The sequence below is a fragment of the Diabrotica virgifera genome, chromosome 5 (genome assembly GCF_917563875.1).
Source record: "Diabrotica virgifera virgifera chromosome 5, PGI_DIABVI_V3a".
Classification (NCBI taxonomy): Eukaryota; Metazoa; Arthropoda; class Insecta; order Coleoptera; family Chrysomelidae; genus Diabrotica; species Diabrotica virgifera.
Window position 1 is genome coordinate 74,936,604 of NC_065447.1, and position 17,343 is coordinate 74,953,946.

General features: G+C 35.2%; 1 protein-coding gene across 1 annotated transcript in view; it reads left to right on the forward strand.

Moving 5' to 3' along the window:
• The window catches only part of LOC114326696 (poly [ADP-ribose] polymerase tankyrase), a 117,302-nt gene that overhangs the window by 13,428 nt on the left and 86,531 nt on the right, over positions 1 to 17,343 (forward strand). Inside the window, exons 2-3 of the mRNA XM_050650151.1 lie at positions 11,082 to 11,306; positions 16,655 to 16,958. Of these exons, the coding sequence (XP_050506108.1) occupies positions 11,082 to 11,306; positions 16,655 to 16,958 (529 nt within the window). The remainder of the gene's footprint in view (positions 1 to 11,081; positions 11,307 to 16,654; positions 16,959 to 17,343) is intronic.

Consider the following 17,343-nt stretch of genomic DNA (forward strand, 5'->3'; position numbering starts at 1 on the left):
TTATGTGTTCGGAGAATGACGATAGCTGATGGAAATTGTATGCGAAGAGTCAGTGTTGTAGGTTTACATTTTTATTCCATTCGTAAAACAGGGAGGTAGTACGGCTAGATAATTTTTAAACGTGAAATAGACGGTTGTCGAATATTGACAAATTTAACTTTATTTCGGAAACCTTAACAGATTGAGCGATACATTATTAGCAAAAAATGTTGCAAATGGCGTCCCCTATTATCCCTTAAAAAATTTCCATCAACCTACCAAACACCCTGTATATAATTTTTATATATAATAATTAACTTATAAAATATGAATTTTAATTATATCAACTTTTATTTATTTATTAAAAAAATTAAAAAAAGATACGCAACAGCCACAGTTGGGTTCGAACTCAGAACTTCTCGATCTGCAGTCTAATGTCACTGAGCCACCATCAATTTGTAGATATCGATTTATTAACGTACTTTAAAACATCATTGCATTAGTCACATTTAAAATAGTTTGAAATTAAAAAAAATCGATTTATCCATACAGGGTGATTGATTAGTGGAGTAAAGCTCTGTAGATCTGTTATAGTAATAGATAGCAATAAAAGTTAATAACAAAAATTGTAGCCAACTTTGATTATAGATTGATAATCAGTAATCGTAAATTGTCAGTTTTAGACAATTCAGTCATGGCTTACTTAAAATTTGAAAAGATTTAAACCCGTTATTAATAATTTGCCCTGAAAAATGAAAATATCTCGAAAACTAATAAATTTAGACATAGGGAATGTTATACATACAAAAATTAAAGTACGGTAATAGTATTTTTCAATAGTGATATAAAATACAGGTTGTTCCATTTAAAATTACTAAGAAAATAATGTACTTGCGTTTTGACTCACTCTGTATTCAATATAAAGAAAATTAGCAATATCAATCATTTATGGAAATTTTGACAATAAATGAAAAAATATGGCATCAATAAACCACTGCCGTTGTACTTATTTTTATTTATACAGGGAGTTGAACTTGTTACGATTTTCATATAAAATTGGTTATAACTTTGTAAATACCCTGTATACTTACCGGCCCTTTATATTTTTGTAATAGAGAAGTTAATACGATTTCGAATATAAAATAAAATACAGGGTGTTCCATTTAAAAAAACATAAGTTTGGTCTGTCACTATGTCATCGAACACCCCGTAACATTTCAACTAATTTTGTAATGGGAAGCTCAAAGTTGGCTACAATTTTTATTATTAACTTTTATTGCTATCTATTACTATAACGGATCTACGGAGTTTTACCACACTAATCAATCACCCTGTATAATAAATAGTATTTAAATATTGCATTGTTAGCTAGTTCAGAGCTATTCTGAAAATTTCAAGTACCTAGTTAGCCTAGAACTATTTTTAAAATGGATTACAAAATTTGCAGAGACCGTGACAACAACCAAGCCAAGTATATAAAAACGTTTTAATAATAATATAAGGGATCCCTGTAAGGCCGCACCTACATTGGATCCGTTTTTCTCCGATCCGATCAGATCAGATCAGATCCGACGTCGGCCGACGTCGGAATAAAAAATAAACCCATAGTATTAAATGAGGGTGCCTACATTGGATCCGTTTTTCTCTGATCAGATCAGATCCGATATCGGCCGACGTCGGGAGTAGCTTCTCCTATTCTCATCGAGAAGTGTTTGGTTCATTCCGAATGGTTGCAAGTTGGTTGCAAACTGGTTGCAAGATGGTTGCAAATTGGTTGCAAGTTGGTTGCAAATTGGTTGCAAGTTGGTTGCAAATTGGTTGCAAATTGGTTGCAAGTTGGTTGCAAATTGGTTGCAAGTTGGTTGCAAATTGGTTGCAAGTTGGTTGCAAATTGGTTGCAAGTTGGTTGCAAATTGGTTGCAAGATAGTTGCAAGTTGGTTACAAGTTGGGGGTTGCAAGCTAACATGTTTGTTAATTGTCATTTTTGACCTGGGGTCATTTCCCCCCCTTGGTCATCCGTGTAACAAAAAAAGGTTGGTCATCGGAAGGTTAAAGAGTCGAATGTCGAAATTAAATGGTAAATGTTAGCTTTTAATTAATATTTTTCGTTTTACTCGTAGTTAAAAATAAATGCTAAATAAATGCGAAATTTTGTAATTATAAAAAAAGTAAATGCGAAATTCATGTTTTTTATTTGCGAAAATTCCGTACCCCTAAGTCCATACCTTATTGTGATACTAAATTTTTCTTCAGGGCTGATGCATTCTCTGAAGTTGGATTGGCCGGATATATTGTCTCTTATCCCTTCAAGAATGTAATCAAATGTTTCTACAGTCATGCGGTGTACTCTTTGAATTTATCAGGATAGTTACGTAGATTTTTGTGTTTATTAAATTCTCCTGAAGATCTGTCTTTATTAAATTGATGCATCCATCTACGTTTTTTTCTACGTCTTTTAAGAACGTTGTTTCCAACAACAGCCAACACATTAACATATCTTCATCGGAACTCATTGTCGGTGGCCGGTGGTCGGAAGATTACTGAACCAATGTAGGCACCCTCGCCGGAAAACCGGTCTGATCGGATCTGATCTGATCGGAGAAATACGGATCCAATGTAGGTGCCGCCTGTCGGATCGGATCGGATCTGATCTGATCTGATCTGATCTGATCTGATCGGATCGGAGAAAAACGGATCCAATGTAGGTGCGCACTAACATACAGGATTATGTAAGATGAGGAAGACATGAATGAGTAATAAGTTGGAATCGTGACTGATAAGAAGGAGGCAAATGATTTTTAAAGTTCATACAACTGCTTTATTGGGAAAATTTTTGAGGCCTTTGAGGATCGATGTCAGGTAGATGCTATATATACTGACTTCTCTAAAGAAATTGATAGGGTGAACCACGTCATACTACTAAATAAAATAGACACTTTAGGATTTTCACCTTTGATGATCAAATGGTTCAGGAATTTTTTGAGTGGATGTATTCAAACAGTGAAGATTGGAAACTATCGCTCTGATGTTATTGAGGTTACTTCTGGTCTGGTGTGCCACAGGGGGCTCACTGCTTCCCTTTGTTGTTTTGTTTGTTTATTAATGACTTAACAGATAAATTAAAATACACAGATACATCATACATCAATGTTTGCAGATGATCTCAAACTCTTTAAGAGAGTTAATACAATGTTAGATATTGATTTGATTCAGGAGGATTTGAATGCTCTATGGTTGTGGTGCTCGGAAAATCATTTACAGCTAAATACTCAGAAGTGTCATAAAATGACATTTCATAAAGTTAAGAAACCAATTGACTCCTTATACCACATTGGTGGAAAGGAGTTATCCGAAGTCAGTAAGATATAATTTTTGATAGTCATCTCCATTTCATTAATCATATTAATACAATGTCAGTGAAAGCAGCTAAGATGTTGGGATTTATCACTCGTAATTCAAAAGGATTATCATGCCCAGTAGTTAAAGTGTTGTATTGTGCATTGGTAAGATCTCTCTTAGAGTATTCTTCAGTTGTGTGGTCTTCTAATTATGAAGTACATAAAAAGTTGATTGAGAACATTCAGCACAGATTTCTTCGTTTATGCTCATATAGATTTAATATACCTAGGCAGGCACATGGCTATCAGGAAATTTTAAGTCAGTTGAAGTTGTCTACTTTAGAATCTCGAAGATTAATGTATGATGCATGTTTTATATTCAAATTAATTCGAGGTCAATTTAGCTGTCCTGAACTTTTACAGTCGAAAAAATGAAAGAATACCCATGAACGATCATATCAAGCACATATTTTGGATTTGCTGCCTTTTTCTATAAATAACAAACGAGAGAGATAGATTATTAAGTGTTGTCTACAAAGCAAAAACTTATCCAAGACATACGCAGTTACATATTTATAATTGACAGAGTGAGACGGCGATACAATAATTGTTCAACATAGTTATATTAATTTAGTAGAAAATTTAAACTCACACTTGACTATTTCTGTACTTCTAATGTCATTCTTAGAAAAACATTCAACATGAGTGATTGTATATACCAAAGATCTTATTGGGACCGTGCAAGTTCGTCAAAGCGACACCTATTTCTACGCTCTGCAACTTTATTCGCACTTTTAATTATATTGGCCAATTATATTAGTCCTGGTTACTAAATAATTGTCAAGGCCATAGCCCAAAAAAATAATAAGAAGAACAAATAAGATTCAGGTTATGTTATTAAAACGTAAACAATTGTATGTAGTAAATAAAATTAGTTATGCAGTACTGCAAGCAAAATACAATTAATTAAATTTACCTTATATGCTTTTTCTCTTGAGGATCTTTCAGTGCGTCACAGTTTTTCGATTTCTTTCTAACGCATTAAATTGCATGTGACAGAAAAAAAAACGCACGTCGGTGATTGCATTTCGTCGGTGACATTTATAACATTTATTCTAGTTGTCAATAGATGGCGCTGTAATCGAAAAAAACATTATTTACGGATTATATAATATATCTACGAATATAATCTGTACAATTTATAAGACTATACCAATCAAAGAAAATACCATTTTATTAATGCAATAAACACAATTGATATATTTTTATGCCAAATTGCAAATAAAATGTGACAACTGTCAGCTTTAACTAAAATGTCATGTCACTAAAATGTATATTATCACGGACTTACCTTTTTTTCTATCATTTGTGACGCACTGAAAAATGCTCATGAAAAGAAGCATATAATAATTGCATATCATATCAATATTGTGGAGCAATATATAATTTATCTTCTTCAATGACAATAGATATGAAATGTACGTCAATTTTACAATTTCAATTGACAATATGAATTATTTAAGAAAGTTGCAATATTTCTCCGCTATTCGCGCACGATCGTTTCACGTATCCCTTCCAAGTACTTGCACACCGCAAATACACATAGATTTGGCCAACTCGGAAAAATAGCGTAACGCGGAGCAGTTCTGGTCGGTGGTCTATCTATCTCTCTCTACCGGTGCTTAACTTTCTCTCTCTAGTATATGATGGCCGCCGCCTGTGTGTCACTGTCGTTCCGTTACTCCTACCTCTTGGTAGATACGCTCACCGATCAAATTCAGTTCTTTTAAGAGCTATTTTGATACTATATTGTATTTTTGGTTTGGTAATTATTTATTTAATTAAAATACGTCAATAAAATTTGTAAGTAATCATCTGTCAATATGGTTAACTTCTGTCTATGAGTTCGCCAAACGTGTACATATTACTATGACTTTTCAATCATAGTGTATGAAATTACAGATTAGTATATTTTTACGAATGTACATTTATTTGCAGATAATGTCTGGAAAATGATCTGGATACCTAATGATCTGAATTCATTCAGCTGACATAAATGACATTTTTTAAATTCCTGTTACTATTTACGTCCACTGGCAACTTTAACATGGAGAAATTCATAATACTGTATTTGCTTACTCATTATTTTTGTATTATTAACCTATATCAAATAATTAATTACGGTAGTAATAGTTACATTTATCACCAATAAATATATATTATCAGAAAAAGAATAATAGGTCTGGATCCCGCGTATGAAAAAAAAGTTGATTAATAGCAAGCTGAAAATTTGTTAATAGCTTAAGGGTGTCTAGTCGGATAAACTTTGATATATGGGAACACTGGAACAGGGGCAGTTTTAATTGTGGAACAGGTTAAAAATTTGGAACGGTCACACCACGAAAACGGCACATTTATTTTGTCCGACAGAATAGACTTAAACTCTCCGAACAGAGATTAAACCCTCATGCAAAAATCAGACTGCTATTTATCACCAAATGGGCGTTTTAATTAGTGGAACATGTAAAATATGTCAAATGACAGGAATTATGACAGGTGATAAATAGCAGTCTGATTTTTGCATGAGAGTTTAATCTCTGTTCGGAGAGTTTAAGTCTATTCTGTCGGACAAAATAAATGTGCCGTTTTCGGTACATTTATTTTGTCTATTTTGTTATTTATTTTGTATGTGGAACAGGTTTTAACCTGTTCCACAATTAAAACTGCCCCTGTTCCAGTGTTCCCATATATCAAAGTTTATCCGACTAGGCACCCTTAAGCTATTAACAAATTTTCAGCTTGCTATTAATCAACTTTTTTTTCATGCGCGGGATCCAGACCTATAACATCACAAAAATTTTTTGACACATGCTTACGTAGCGAAAAATCGTACGGTGGGGTAGTAGTCACATCCGTTTATTTTCAGTATTAGTTTAGACTTTGTTTTGACTAGAAATTTTTGATTTGATTCGTATGCATATCATCGATGATGCATGGGTATTTTTCATTTTTCCGACTGTACATGCTGTTAATCTGTGTGTACCTTCCAGGCAACTTAGAAATACAAATACATTGTACACTAACTTTCACAATACAAATTATGGTAAAAATGTGCCAATGGACAGAATATTGCACTACCTCAATACAAATCCAAGCATTGACATCTTTAATATATCATATAGCAAACTGAAAGAAACAATTTGTGAAATTGTTAGTTTAGACTTTGTTTTGACTAGAAATTTTTGATTTGATTCGTATGCATATCATCGATGATGCATGGGTATTTTTCATTTTTCCGACTGTACATGCTGTTAATCTGTGTGTACCTTCCAGGCAACTTAGAAATACAAATACATTGTACACTAACTTTCACAATACAAATTATGGTAAAAATGTGCCAATGGACAGAATATTGCACTACCTCAATACAAATCCAAGCATTGACATCTTTAATATATCATATAGCAAACTGAAAGAAACAATTTGTGAAATCAGATAGTCGATTTATTATTTATTATTATCTTTTGTTTTGTTAATTATCAAATTGGATATTATTTTTTTATTGTTATTACTATTTTTTAAGTTTGTATTTATTTGGATGAGCTCTTTAAATGCATGTAATATTTACTGTAATGGGGGTTTCCCGTCAAAATAAATAAATAAATAAATAAATAAAATACCATCACACACCCTCATTGCCCAGGATGAATGCTTTGGATTTTAAAGTTGTGAAACATTAGGCAGGCCCGCACATCAAAGAAACGTGAAACATGAAATAAATAAATTGAGGAAAAAGTAACCGTCTCATGTGATATACTCTTAATCGAACAAACAAAATATAAAATTAAAAACTTATAAAATTTGGAAAGTGATGTCATACTGTTATGGAAACTTTTTTATTACTGTCTTAGGCAGGCCGCACATCAAAGAAACATGAAACGTAAATTACGTTTCATGTAAATAAAACACTGCTAAACAAATATACGTCCGGCCATTTATGAAACTCTCCGGAAATAAAAATGTGTCATGAGCATGAATCACACTCGTTTCATTGGTAGGCGGACTTTGAGATTTGTTTAGCAGTGTTTTATTTCAATGAAACATGTTTCACGTTTCATGTTTCATGTTTTTCGTTTCATGTTTCTTTGGTGTGCGGCTTGCCTAAGGGCACATCAAAGAAACGTGAAACATAAAACGAGAAACATGAAATAAATAAATTGTGAAGAGCGAAACCGTTTCATGTTAGATACTAATCAAAGAAACACAATTAAACTTTATATAGTAAACAATGGAAAATGATGATGACGAGGTCTTTGCTGTTGTGGCAACTCATTTATTACTGCCCAAAAATTATAATCATAGTACATATTTGGTTACAAACGAATTAAATAATCATCTTGCCAAATTTCAATTGTTTTATTGTGGGTTCTGGTTTAAAGAAAAACGATATTTTCTTGTTATTGTCTATTCGAGTATCTCTCCAGGTTATAATTGTACAACTCTTCGTTCTGCTCCACCACACCACGGAAACCAATGCAATATTAAATTTTTACGCACGTAATTAATTGTCCAAAACAATGAAACTGAAACCGAAAAATAGAACACGTCCTATTTCAAGAAACACGTTTCAAGAAGATAAAAATGTTTCATGGGCATGAATCACACTCGTTTCATAGATGGGCGGACGTCTATTTGTTTAGCAGAATTTTATTTCCATGAAACGTGTTTCATGTTTGATATGTTTGATGTTTCATGTTTTTTGATATGCAGCCTCCCGAAGATAAAAATTTTTCACGAGCATGAATCACACTTGTTTCGTTGGTAGGCGGACTTCTATTTGTTTAGCAGTGTTTTATTTTCATGAAAGGTGTTTCACGTTTCATGTTACTTTATTGTGCGGCTTCCCTTAGACTCACTCTTTTGTTGTGAGTTAACCTTTCAGTGTTTTTGGAACTTTAAAACCATGTATTTCCAAATATCACATACTCTCTTCCAAATGGTACAGGAATATTCGAGTCACCAATTTTTGAAGTTATACTTCTTTAGGCGCGATTTCATTGAGGGTGAAATTTTATTGATCTGCGCGCATGCGCACACCGACAGTATGGTATTAGTCGTTATACGGGCTCTGATTGGGTGTTGAAATGATCTGTCAATAATTGTTCAATACGGAAGTTATCGGTAAACAAAAATATTGTATATATTAGTTTTTATTGTTGTGGGGACAGAAATAAAATCAAATTTATAATTATAGTGACTTTTAAAATAGTTTTGAAAAGCCGCAGGTACGTAATTCTAAATGTTTCAGTTGTATTCCAATAAAAAATTATCTTCATACCTATCTATTTGGAAAATGTAAAAAAAATGTAGTTACCTATTAGTAGGCAGTGCTTTAATTTACATAATCTGATTACGAACAAACTTTCTACAAATCTTCATCTAATATTTATTTTTTTAATTTTTGGTATTGTTTTAATAAAATTTTTTGGAAAGTAGTAGAGAAACTGTTTAAAGTATATTGATTTCGTTGAAATCATATAATAGAAGTATAACTTCTTACGTGCGTACAAAGTACACACACATTCTTTTTTTTTTAATTGGTACAAAAATTATTTTTATCCAAACATTCCTTGCTTTTGTAAAGAAAATGCTTTACCCACCAAAGCAATTCTTCTCTGAGATAATGCCTCAAGACATCCTCAGACATCCTTGTTGAAGAAAGAACGCCATTGTATACTGACATGATTTATGTGCCCATGAATACATCACATTCGCAAGTAATTCTTTAATTACAATTACAAGGTGTTCCTTGGAATGAAAGGCCGGCAAAATGTAAATGGACTGTGGCTTAAACTTGTACCAAAATTTAAGCACGATTTTGATGAATTGTAACATGTGGAGAATGTAATAATATCTGTTTTCATGTATTTTTTGTAGTAGGTGTTTTTCAGATTAAAATGGAAATAAATATTCATGTCACCTTTATTAATACCTGGTACTGAATATATTAAATAGACGAATGGAGAAGCAGTATATTAGTACCTGTCTACAAAAACAAGGGAGACATACAACAATGCACAAACTACAGGGCTATAAAACTACTTAGCCACACCATGAAAATATGGGAGAGAGTAATTGATAGACGGATACGTGAAGAAACCGAAATATCCGATAAACAATTTGACTTTATGCAGGGCAGATCAACAACAGATGCAATTTTCATTGTAAGGCAACTGATGGAAAAATACAGGAATAAAGAGATCAACGCTCATATGGTATTCATTGATCTTGAGAAAGCATATGATAGAGTTCCTCGAGAGATTCTGTGGTGGGCACTCAATAAGAAAGGAGTCCCTGGCGAATATGTAAAGATTGTGAGAGATATGTATGAGGGAGTAACGACTAGTGTTAGAACAGGTGTGGGAGAGACTGATAAATTTCAGGTGAAAGTAGGATTGCACCAAGGCTCGGTGCTTAGTCCTTATTTATTTTCATTAGTTTTGGACCAGATAACAGAGAAACTACAGGGTAGTATTCCATAGTGCCTAATGTATGTTGATGATGTAGTGTTAATAGGACATAGTGAAAGAGACTTAGAACAAAAACTGGAACAGTGGAGACAAGCTCTGGAGGAAAAAGGTTTAAAACTTAGTAGTAAAAAAACAGAGTATTTGGAATGTTCATTTAAATATGGAGTTACTACAAATAAAATGGTATCTTTGGATGATGAAATGATTGTGAAAAGCAATAGTTTTAAGTACCTAGGATCGGTATTACAGAGTAATGGAGAAATAGATGGAGATGCATGCAGTAGAATTAGTGCTGGATGAATGAAGTGGAAAGAAGCGAGTGGTGTGTTGTGTGACAGAAAAGTTCCAATGAAGCTGAAGGGAAAATTCTATAAAACAGCCATAAGACCGGCTATGATGCACGGAACTGAATGTTTGGCAGTGAAAAAGAAAGAGGAACAACGAATGCATGTGGCGGAAATGAGAATGCTTAGATGGATGAGTGGAGTGACAAAGAAGGATAAAATTAGAAATGAGTATACTAGGGGAAGTCTAGGTGTGGCACCAATTGATGCCAAAATGAGAGAGCATAGGTTAAGATGGTTTGGTCATGTTGGTAAAGGGGTCAATTAACATTGATATGACCCAAGATAGAATTGTGTGGAGAAATGCAATTACGGAAGCCGACCCCGCATAGGGATAAGGCAAAGAGAATGATGATGATTACTGAATATATTAAAAAGTTTAGTATATTTAATGGATTATTTTGTACGATTCAGGAAATTGATAAGAGCAATTAAAACGGAAATAATTATAAGATTAAAATATTATTGATCTTGAGAACAAATGGAAAGATATCACAAATTGTAAAACAAGATACAAAATCTATAATGGGCTAATTATTTTTATTAGAAGGATTGGAACTAAAGCAAATATTACATTAATAAATATTATCGGAACAGCAAAAACAATTTCAGTATCTACAGTGTATGTTGTTCTGAAGCTATTTCCTTGTGGCATTTTTGTGGTGAACTATTTTAAATGGGAAATAAGCTACAATTTTACTAAAAAACGATTTTATTAACGTTTCGACTTCCAAATCGGATACCGTTGTCAAAATACAAAATATTAATTAATTAAATATTAATTTCAATAAACAAATTTTCAGCTTGCTATTAATCAACTTTTTTTTGGTACGCGGGATCCAGGCCTATATAAAATAAGTACACTTTGTAAATGATATTTTTATTTCAGGCTATGGTAGAAGAGACGTAGTAGAATTTCTTTTATCGGCTGGAGCTTCAATTCAAGCTCGCGACGATGGAGGATTGCATCCATTACACAACGCTTGCTCGTTCGGTCATGCTGATGTTGTCAGGTTATTACTAGAAGCTGGAGCTAATCCTAACACCAGAGACAATTGGAATTACACTCCACTACACGAAGCTGCAATCAAGGGGAAAGTGGATGTTTGTTTAGGTTAGTATCTTTTAAAACATTTTTTTTTTATTTAGTTGTATAGTAAATGCGTTATTCCGAAATTATTTTCTTGCGGCATTTTGCGTTAACTATTCTTTTTAATGGGAAATAGCCACACTTTTAATTGAAAATATTAGTCCAGTCGTCAGAGATTTGGACACCAAAGAGACTAAAAATATTACAAGTCAACGCCGGAAGAGCAAAGGTAACACACGACTTAATTCACGCGAAAGCCTTGGAGATAGAAGCAGATCTCTTGATTGTCCCAGAACCTAATAAGAGAATACGAATAAAGGTTCGATATATGATAATAACATCGACGTAGCGATAAAAATACTAAATAGAAATGTGTCCATCAATAAAATAGTAAGAAAAGAGGGGTATGTAACAATAAAAATCGACAAAATAACCATAATAGCATGCTATCTTTCCCCGAATATTACTAGAGAGCGTTACAGACAACACTCACACACGGAGAATATAATAGACACGACACAGAGGGAGAAACACTTTTTAGTAGCCGGAGACATAAATGCAAAGTCCATTCTATGGGATCCCCCCGAAATGACGAGAGGGGTGAACTTTGGAATGAGTGGATCTCCGCGGCGGACCTCATAGTGCTAAACAATGGAAAACCAACCTTTGTGAGAGGTACATCGAAAAGCCACATAGATGTCACCATAGCTAGCGGTGGTGTTGCCAAAAAGATCAGGGATTGGGATGTACTGGACGAGAACCTCTTCACCTTTCACCGGTACATCACCTACGAAATTTTGCACCAAGCTCACAAAATACGGCAGGAAGAGCAACAGTATTTGACAAAGAAAAATTTAAAAGAGAAATAAATAAACTACAAGAAGAAACTACCAACTTTAATGAACTCCGAGAAAATATCATAAATGCATACAAAAGAAGTACTATAAATAGGCACACTACACATACTGTACTCTACTGGCGGAATGACCAAATCCAAAATAAGCGACAGGAATGCTTAAGACGCAGGCGAATAGCACAAAGGCACAGGAACCAAGAAGGCATATAAAAGAGCCAAAAAAGAATTAAGTAGTGAAATTAAAAGGGCTAAACGCACATGTTGGCAGGATTTGTGTGTCGCGTTGGAAGAAGACATATGGGGCGAAGCATATAAGATTGCCATGAAAAGACTAAGGTTCGAGACCCCATATAACCCTGTGCAAAACGAAAGATGGAAATAGCGAACACTCTATTTCCGAGGAAGCCCGATAACACATTCCTACGGATAGACAATAATATTAGACCTGCAGAGTTCACTACTGAAGAGATCATACAAGCAGCAGAAAGTATAAAGGCAGGAAAAACACCAGGTCCAGATAAAATAACGCCAGAAGCAATAAAACTGGTAGTAAAAGAGAAACCCGAAGTGATGCGCAAAGTATTCAATGAATTGTTGAACAAGCAAGAATTCCAAGATAAACTTAAGTTGGCGAAACTCGTATTATTACCAAAACCAGGAAAGAACCTGGACGAAGCCAACTCATATAGACCTCTATGCTTACTAGATTGCATAGGAAAATTATATGAAGGTCTTATAAAGAAACGTATTGAAGACGAACTTGAAGTTCTGGGAAAAATTTCAGATAGACAGTATGGTTTCAGAAAAGCCAGATCGGCTATAGATGCGGTGAAGAAGATCTCTGACACCGTAAAAAGATCAGAAAAAAGATGGGCCATTCTTGTGATGTTCGACGTGAAGAACGCTTTCAACTCTGCAAACTGGCATCACATACTAACGAAGCTCAAAGTGGCAGGAGTGTCAGACTACATCATAAATATTATAAATAAATACCTGACAAACAGATATTTAAATGTAGCATATAAGACAGACATGAAACTCTCATCAGGAGTACCGCAAGGGTCAGTCTTGGGACCTACTCTATGGAATATACTGTACAACGGGGTATTAGAAATAGACTACGGGCAAGACACCTATGCCATAGCATATGCAGACGACTTTGCAATCCTAATAGAGTCTAACATAAATGGGGATATTGAAGAAAAGGTGACAAGTTGTTACAGAAAAGTCAACAGGTGGATGATAGAGAATGACGTAGAGTTGGCAAGTAGCAAAACAGATATAGTAATACTAAAGGGACCAAGACAGAGACCAACTTTGAGTTTTGATTTAAATGGTAGCACTATAGAACCGAGTAACTGTGCTAAATATCTGGGCATACACCTTGATTCAGGTTTGAGATACACGAAACACCTTATAAATGCAGCCCAGAAGGCTGAACAGAGAATCGCTGCTATGACAAAGATTATGCCAAATATAGGCGGACCGAGTAATTACAAAAGAAAATTGTATCTCCAGGTAGTACAATCCACCCTCCTATATGGGGCACCTGTATGGCTTGAAGCGTTGAGATTAAAAAAATATGAGGAAATATTAACGAGATCCCAAAGAAAGCCCCTCCTGAAGGTATTAAGTGCATACCGGACTACATCGACGATAGCCCTACAGGTGATTGCGGGTACGCTCCCCATTCACCTCCTAGCAAAAGAACGTAAGATCATATACGAAAATGATGACGGCCATCTAATAGGGGTGAAAGCTGAGGTAAGGGAACAAATGCTAAACGAGTGGCAACAAGAATGGGAAGAATAGATAGAAAAAGCACAATGGACGAAAACACTAATCCCAAATGTGAAAGAGTGGTACCAATGTAGGTTTAAAAGAACAAATTACTTTTTTACTCAATTCCTGACCGGGCATGGCTCATTCAGGTCTTACACATATCGCATAAGGAAAATTGAAGATGACTTATGTATAGAATGTAGAGTGCGTGACGACGCAGAGCATTGTGTATTCCATTGCAACGTTTTCCACGATAAACAACAAGACATGAGAACAACACTAGGTGAGACAACACCAGAGACTATAATGAATGTAGCCATGCAAAGCAAAGAAAATTTCAACGTGATAGTAGGCATAATAACAAAGATCATAAAAAAAAGGAAACGCGAGAGAGAACGAGACAAGATGGGAGATGAGAGAGTGACAGAAAACATTATTAAGGATATTTTATCCCTTATTTTACCTATACATCTTTTATCTATACAATTTTATCTATACACTGTTTTATGAATACTTATTTTATATTATTTAGTTGTGTACACTTTGCTTCCTTTTATTTTAAATTTTTTTCATATACTTTTCCTCTATACACAGTACTCAATGTTTTATTTCTGAAACAAATAAAAGAATAAATACTCCTCACAGTCGGCTTCACCGACATGGAGTAGAGATAGGGTCAGCAGCGGGACATCCGGAGTAACGTTTGCTAAAAATACGTACCGGGTGTCCACGGCTGGAATGAGGGGGTTTTAGTGGGTAGGTAGTTGCGTTTTCACGATTGATTCGCGGGTGTCTGAATTGGGCAAGCGGACTGAATCCCACACACCAGGGTAGAGGGCAGAACACCAGCTTCTTGGGGTGCTGCGGTCTACTCTGACGGTCTTATAAAGATTTCCTCCTCCCACAAAAAAAAAAAAGAGATTTGGACTCAGCTCAGGCGAACAAGCTGGATTTTGCTGTGGATGTCAATTTTGGGACTCGAAAAAAAAGGGAAAATAGTTTGCCACTCCTACCCCCCGAGCTTGCCCCTAAAACTCTCATAGGCGGAAACGGAAAACATCGATTTTCCAAGAATCTGTAATTGTCTTGTCTGAAACAAGAATCCGAGGTAGTAGAAGCAGGAGAATCCTATGATTCAAAATCAAATGTGGGGTCCGACAAGAATGTATACTATCACCTTTGCTATTCAAGATATACTCTGAGGAAACCTTTCAAGAAGCAGTAGAGGGTGTTGAAGTTGCAATTCGAATTAATAATTCGGATGTATCAATAACATATCCCTAGATACAAAAATTAGATATTTGTGATGTTATGTTTTCTCTGTATTATTGTACGGAGCGAAGCCATGGATGCTTACAGACACCGCTATTAAAAAACTTGAAGCATTTGAGATGTGGCTTTATAAAAGAATGCTGAGAATATCATGGACAGCAAGAATTACGAACAAGGAAGTTCTAGGAAGCATGAAGAAGGATATTATGGCTGCGGAATTTGAGAACATGATTTAAGAAAACCTCAAGGGATCTGTTTCGAGCCGCAGAGAGCCATGGTATGATTGCCAATATGATTTCCAACATCCTAAACGGATAGGAACCAGAAGAAGAAGAAGAAGAAGAAGTATCAATAACATCAGATATGCGGACAACACGGTGGTATTCGCTGACAGTTATGAAACCCTAGTTAATGTATCGTATCACAGAAGTAAGTCATAGATATGGACTTTCACTAAACTCTAAAAAAAACAAAATGTATGATGATTTCTAAGAACGAACAGCAGTTTATATGAATCAGTGTGAACGGTCCACAAATAGAAAGAGTAGAAACGTACACCTACCCTGGTATCGTCGGTTCGCTAAACTGGCTAGTGATTTTAGTCAGTAATTTTTTTGTTTTTGGCCAATTTTGCCAATTTTACCAAATGTCGGTAAATCAATATCAATACGATATCTTTAAAAGAAAATATTGCCGATTTCGATACACGATACGATACTTCATTGGCATAACCATTACAATACTCAATAGATAAAAAGTATCGATATTGTATCGAATCGTGAAGCTATAGGGGAGGTTAGGGGAAACCCGTGGATAGAAGTGGTAAACTTTTATGCAACTTTTACGGGGTCTCAAAATTGACATTCTTAGCAAAATTCAGTTTGTTCGTATGATTTTTATAGATTTAGTGGCATCTTCGTTTCCGACGACTGGACTATTATTAAAGTATACCGAGTTATACACAATACGGAGGTTTTGTATTTTTTTTTATTCTGCGGAGGTTCCAGTACTCCTGGGCCAGTTGTGGATGTTTGAGACAGGCTAGGCTGCACATAGTGGGGCCATCCAAAAGTCTCACATCCCAACTGCTTCTTCTAGATCGTAGATGCTCCCTGGTGGTCAGTATGCTCACCGGCCACTGTAGACTCCGACGGCACCTTCATTTGCTAGGACTGGCGGATGGCTCACAGTGCCGTCTATGTAATGAGGAGGAGGAAACCTCTTCATATGTCCTCTGGGAATGCCCGGCATTGGCCTATCAGAGGTGATAGAGGGAGTTGCCTTGTAAGAGACTTGTGGCTCTCTGACCAGGTCCTTATGGACCTGGTCCTTATGGACCTGGTCCTTAAGATAGGGGTGATGTAATGGACCCGCCGTAGGAGGCTCACAAGTGGGTCATGCCCCGATGTACCATAACCATAACCGTATACACTATACGCAATAATTTGTAATTTCTTTACAGCTCTTCTTCAACATGGCGCCGATGTCAATATCCGCAATACGGAAGGCAAAACTCCGCTCGAAGTAGCAGATGTTTCGACACGGCCTGTACTTACAGGCGAGTACCGCAAAGACGAGCTTCTTGAAGCTGCTCGTTCCGGAGCTGAAGATCGACTTTTGGTGTTGCTTAATCCGTTAAACGTCAATTGTCATGCTAGTGATGGAAGAAGATCGACTCCTCTTCATCTCGCAGCTGGATACAATAGAAATAGAGTTGTACAGCTATTGCTTCAAAACGGAGCTGACGTCCATGCTAAGGATAAAGGGTAATTATTGGTTTATAATATTTGTAACTGGTAAATTTTAATTTTGTAATTTGTAAAAAAAATGGACGATAAATAAGTAATATGTACATTAATTCCATACGTTTTGATCCGTGTTATACCTTTTTGGACAGGACACAAAATATCCATGATATTTATATAAATATCAAAATATCGGATATACATATATGATATATATCCGATATACAGGGTGAGTGGGGAGGAATGTGCCAAACTTTAAGACTGTATAATATACGTAAAAATAATCAAAAATATCTCATATGTTGTTATTCGATTTTCATTTGTTTCCGAGATACGGGACGTTAAAATTTTTCTTGCAAACTGACGATTTATTTATTGCTCTAAAACCGGTTGAGTTGTGCAAATG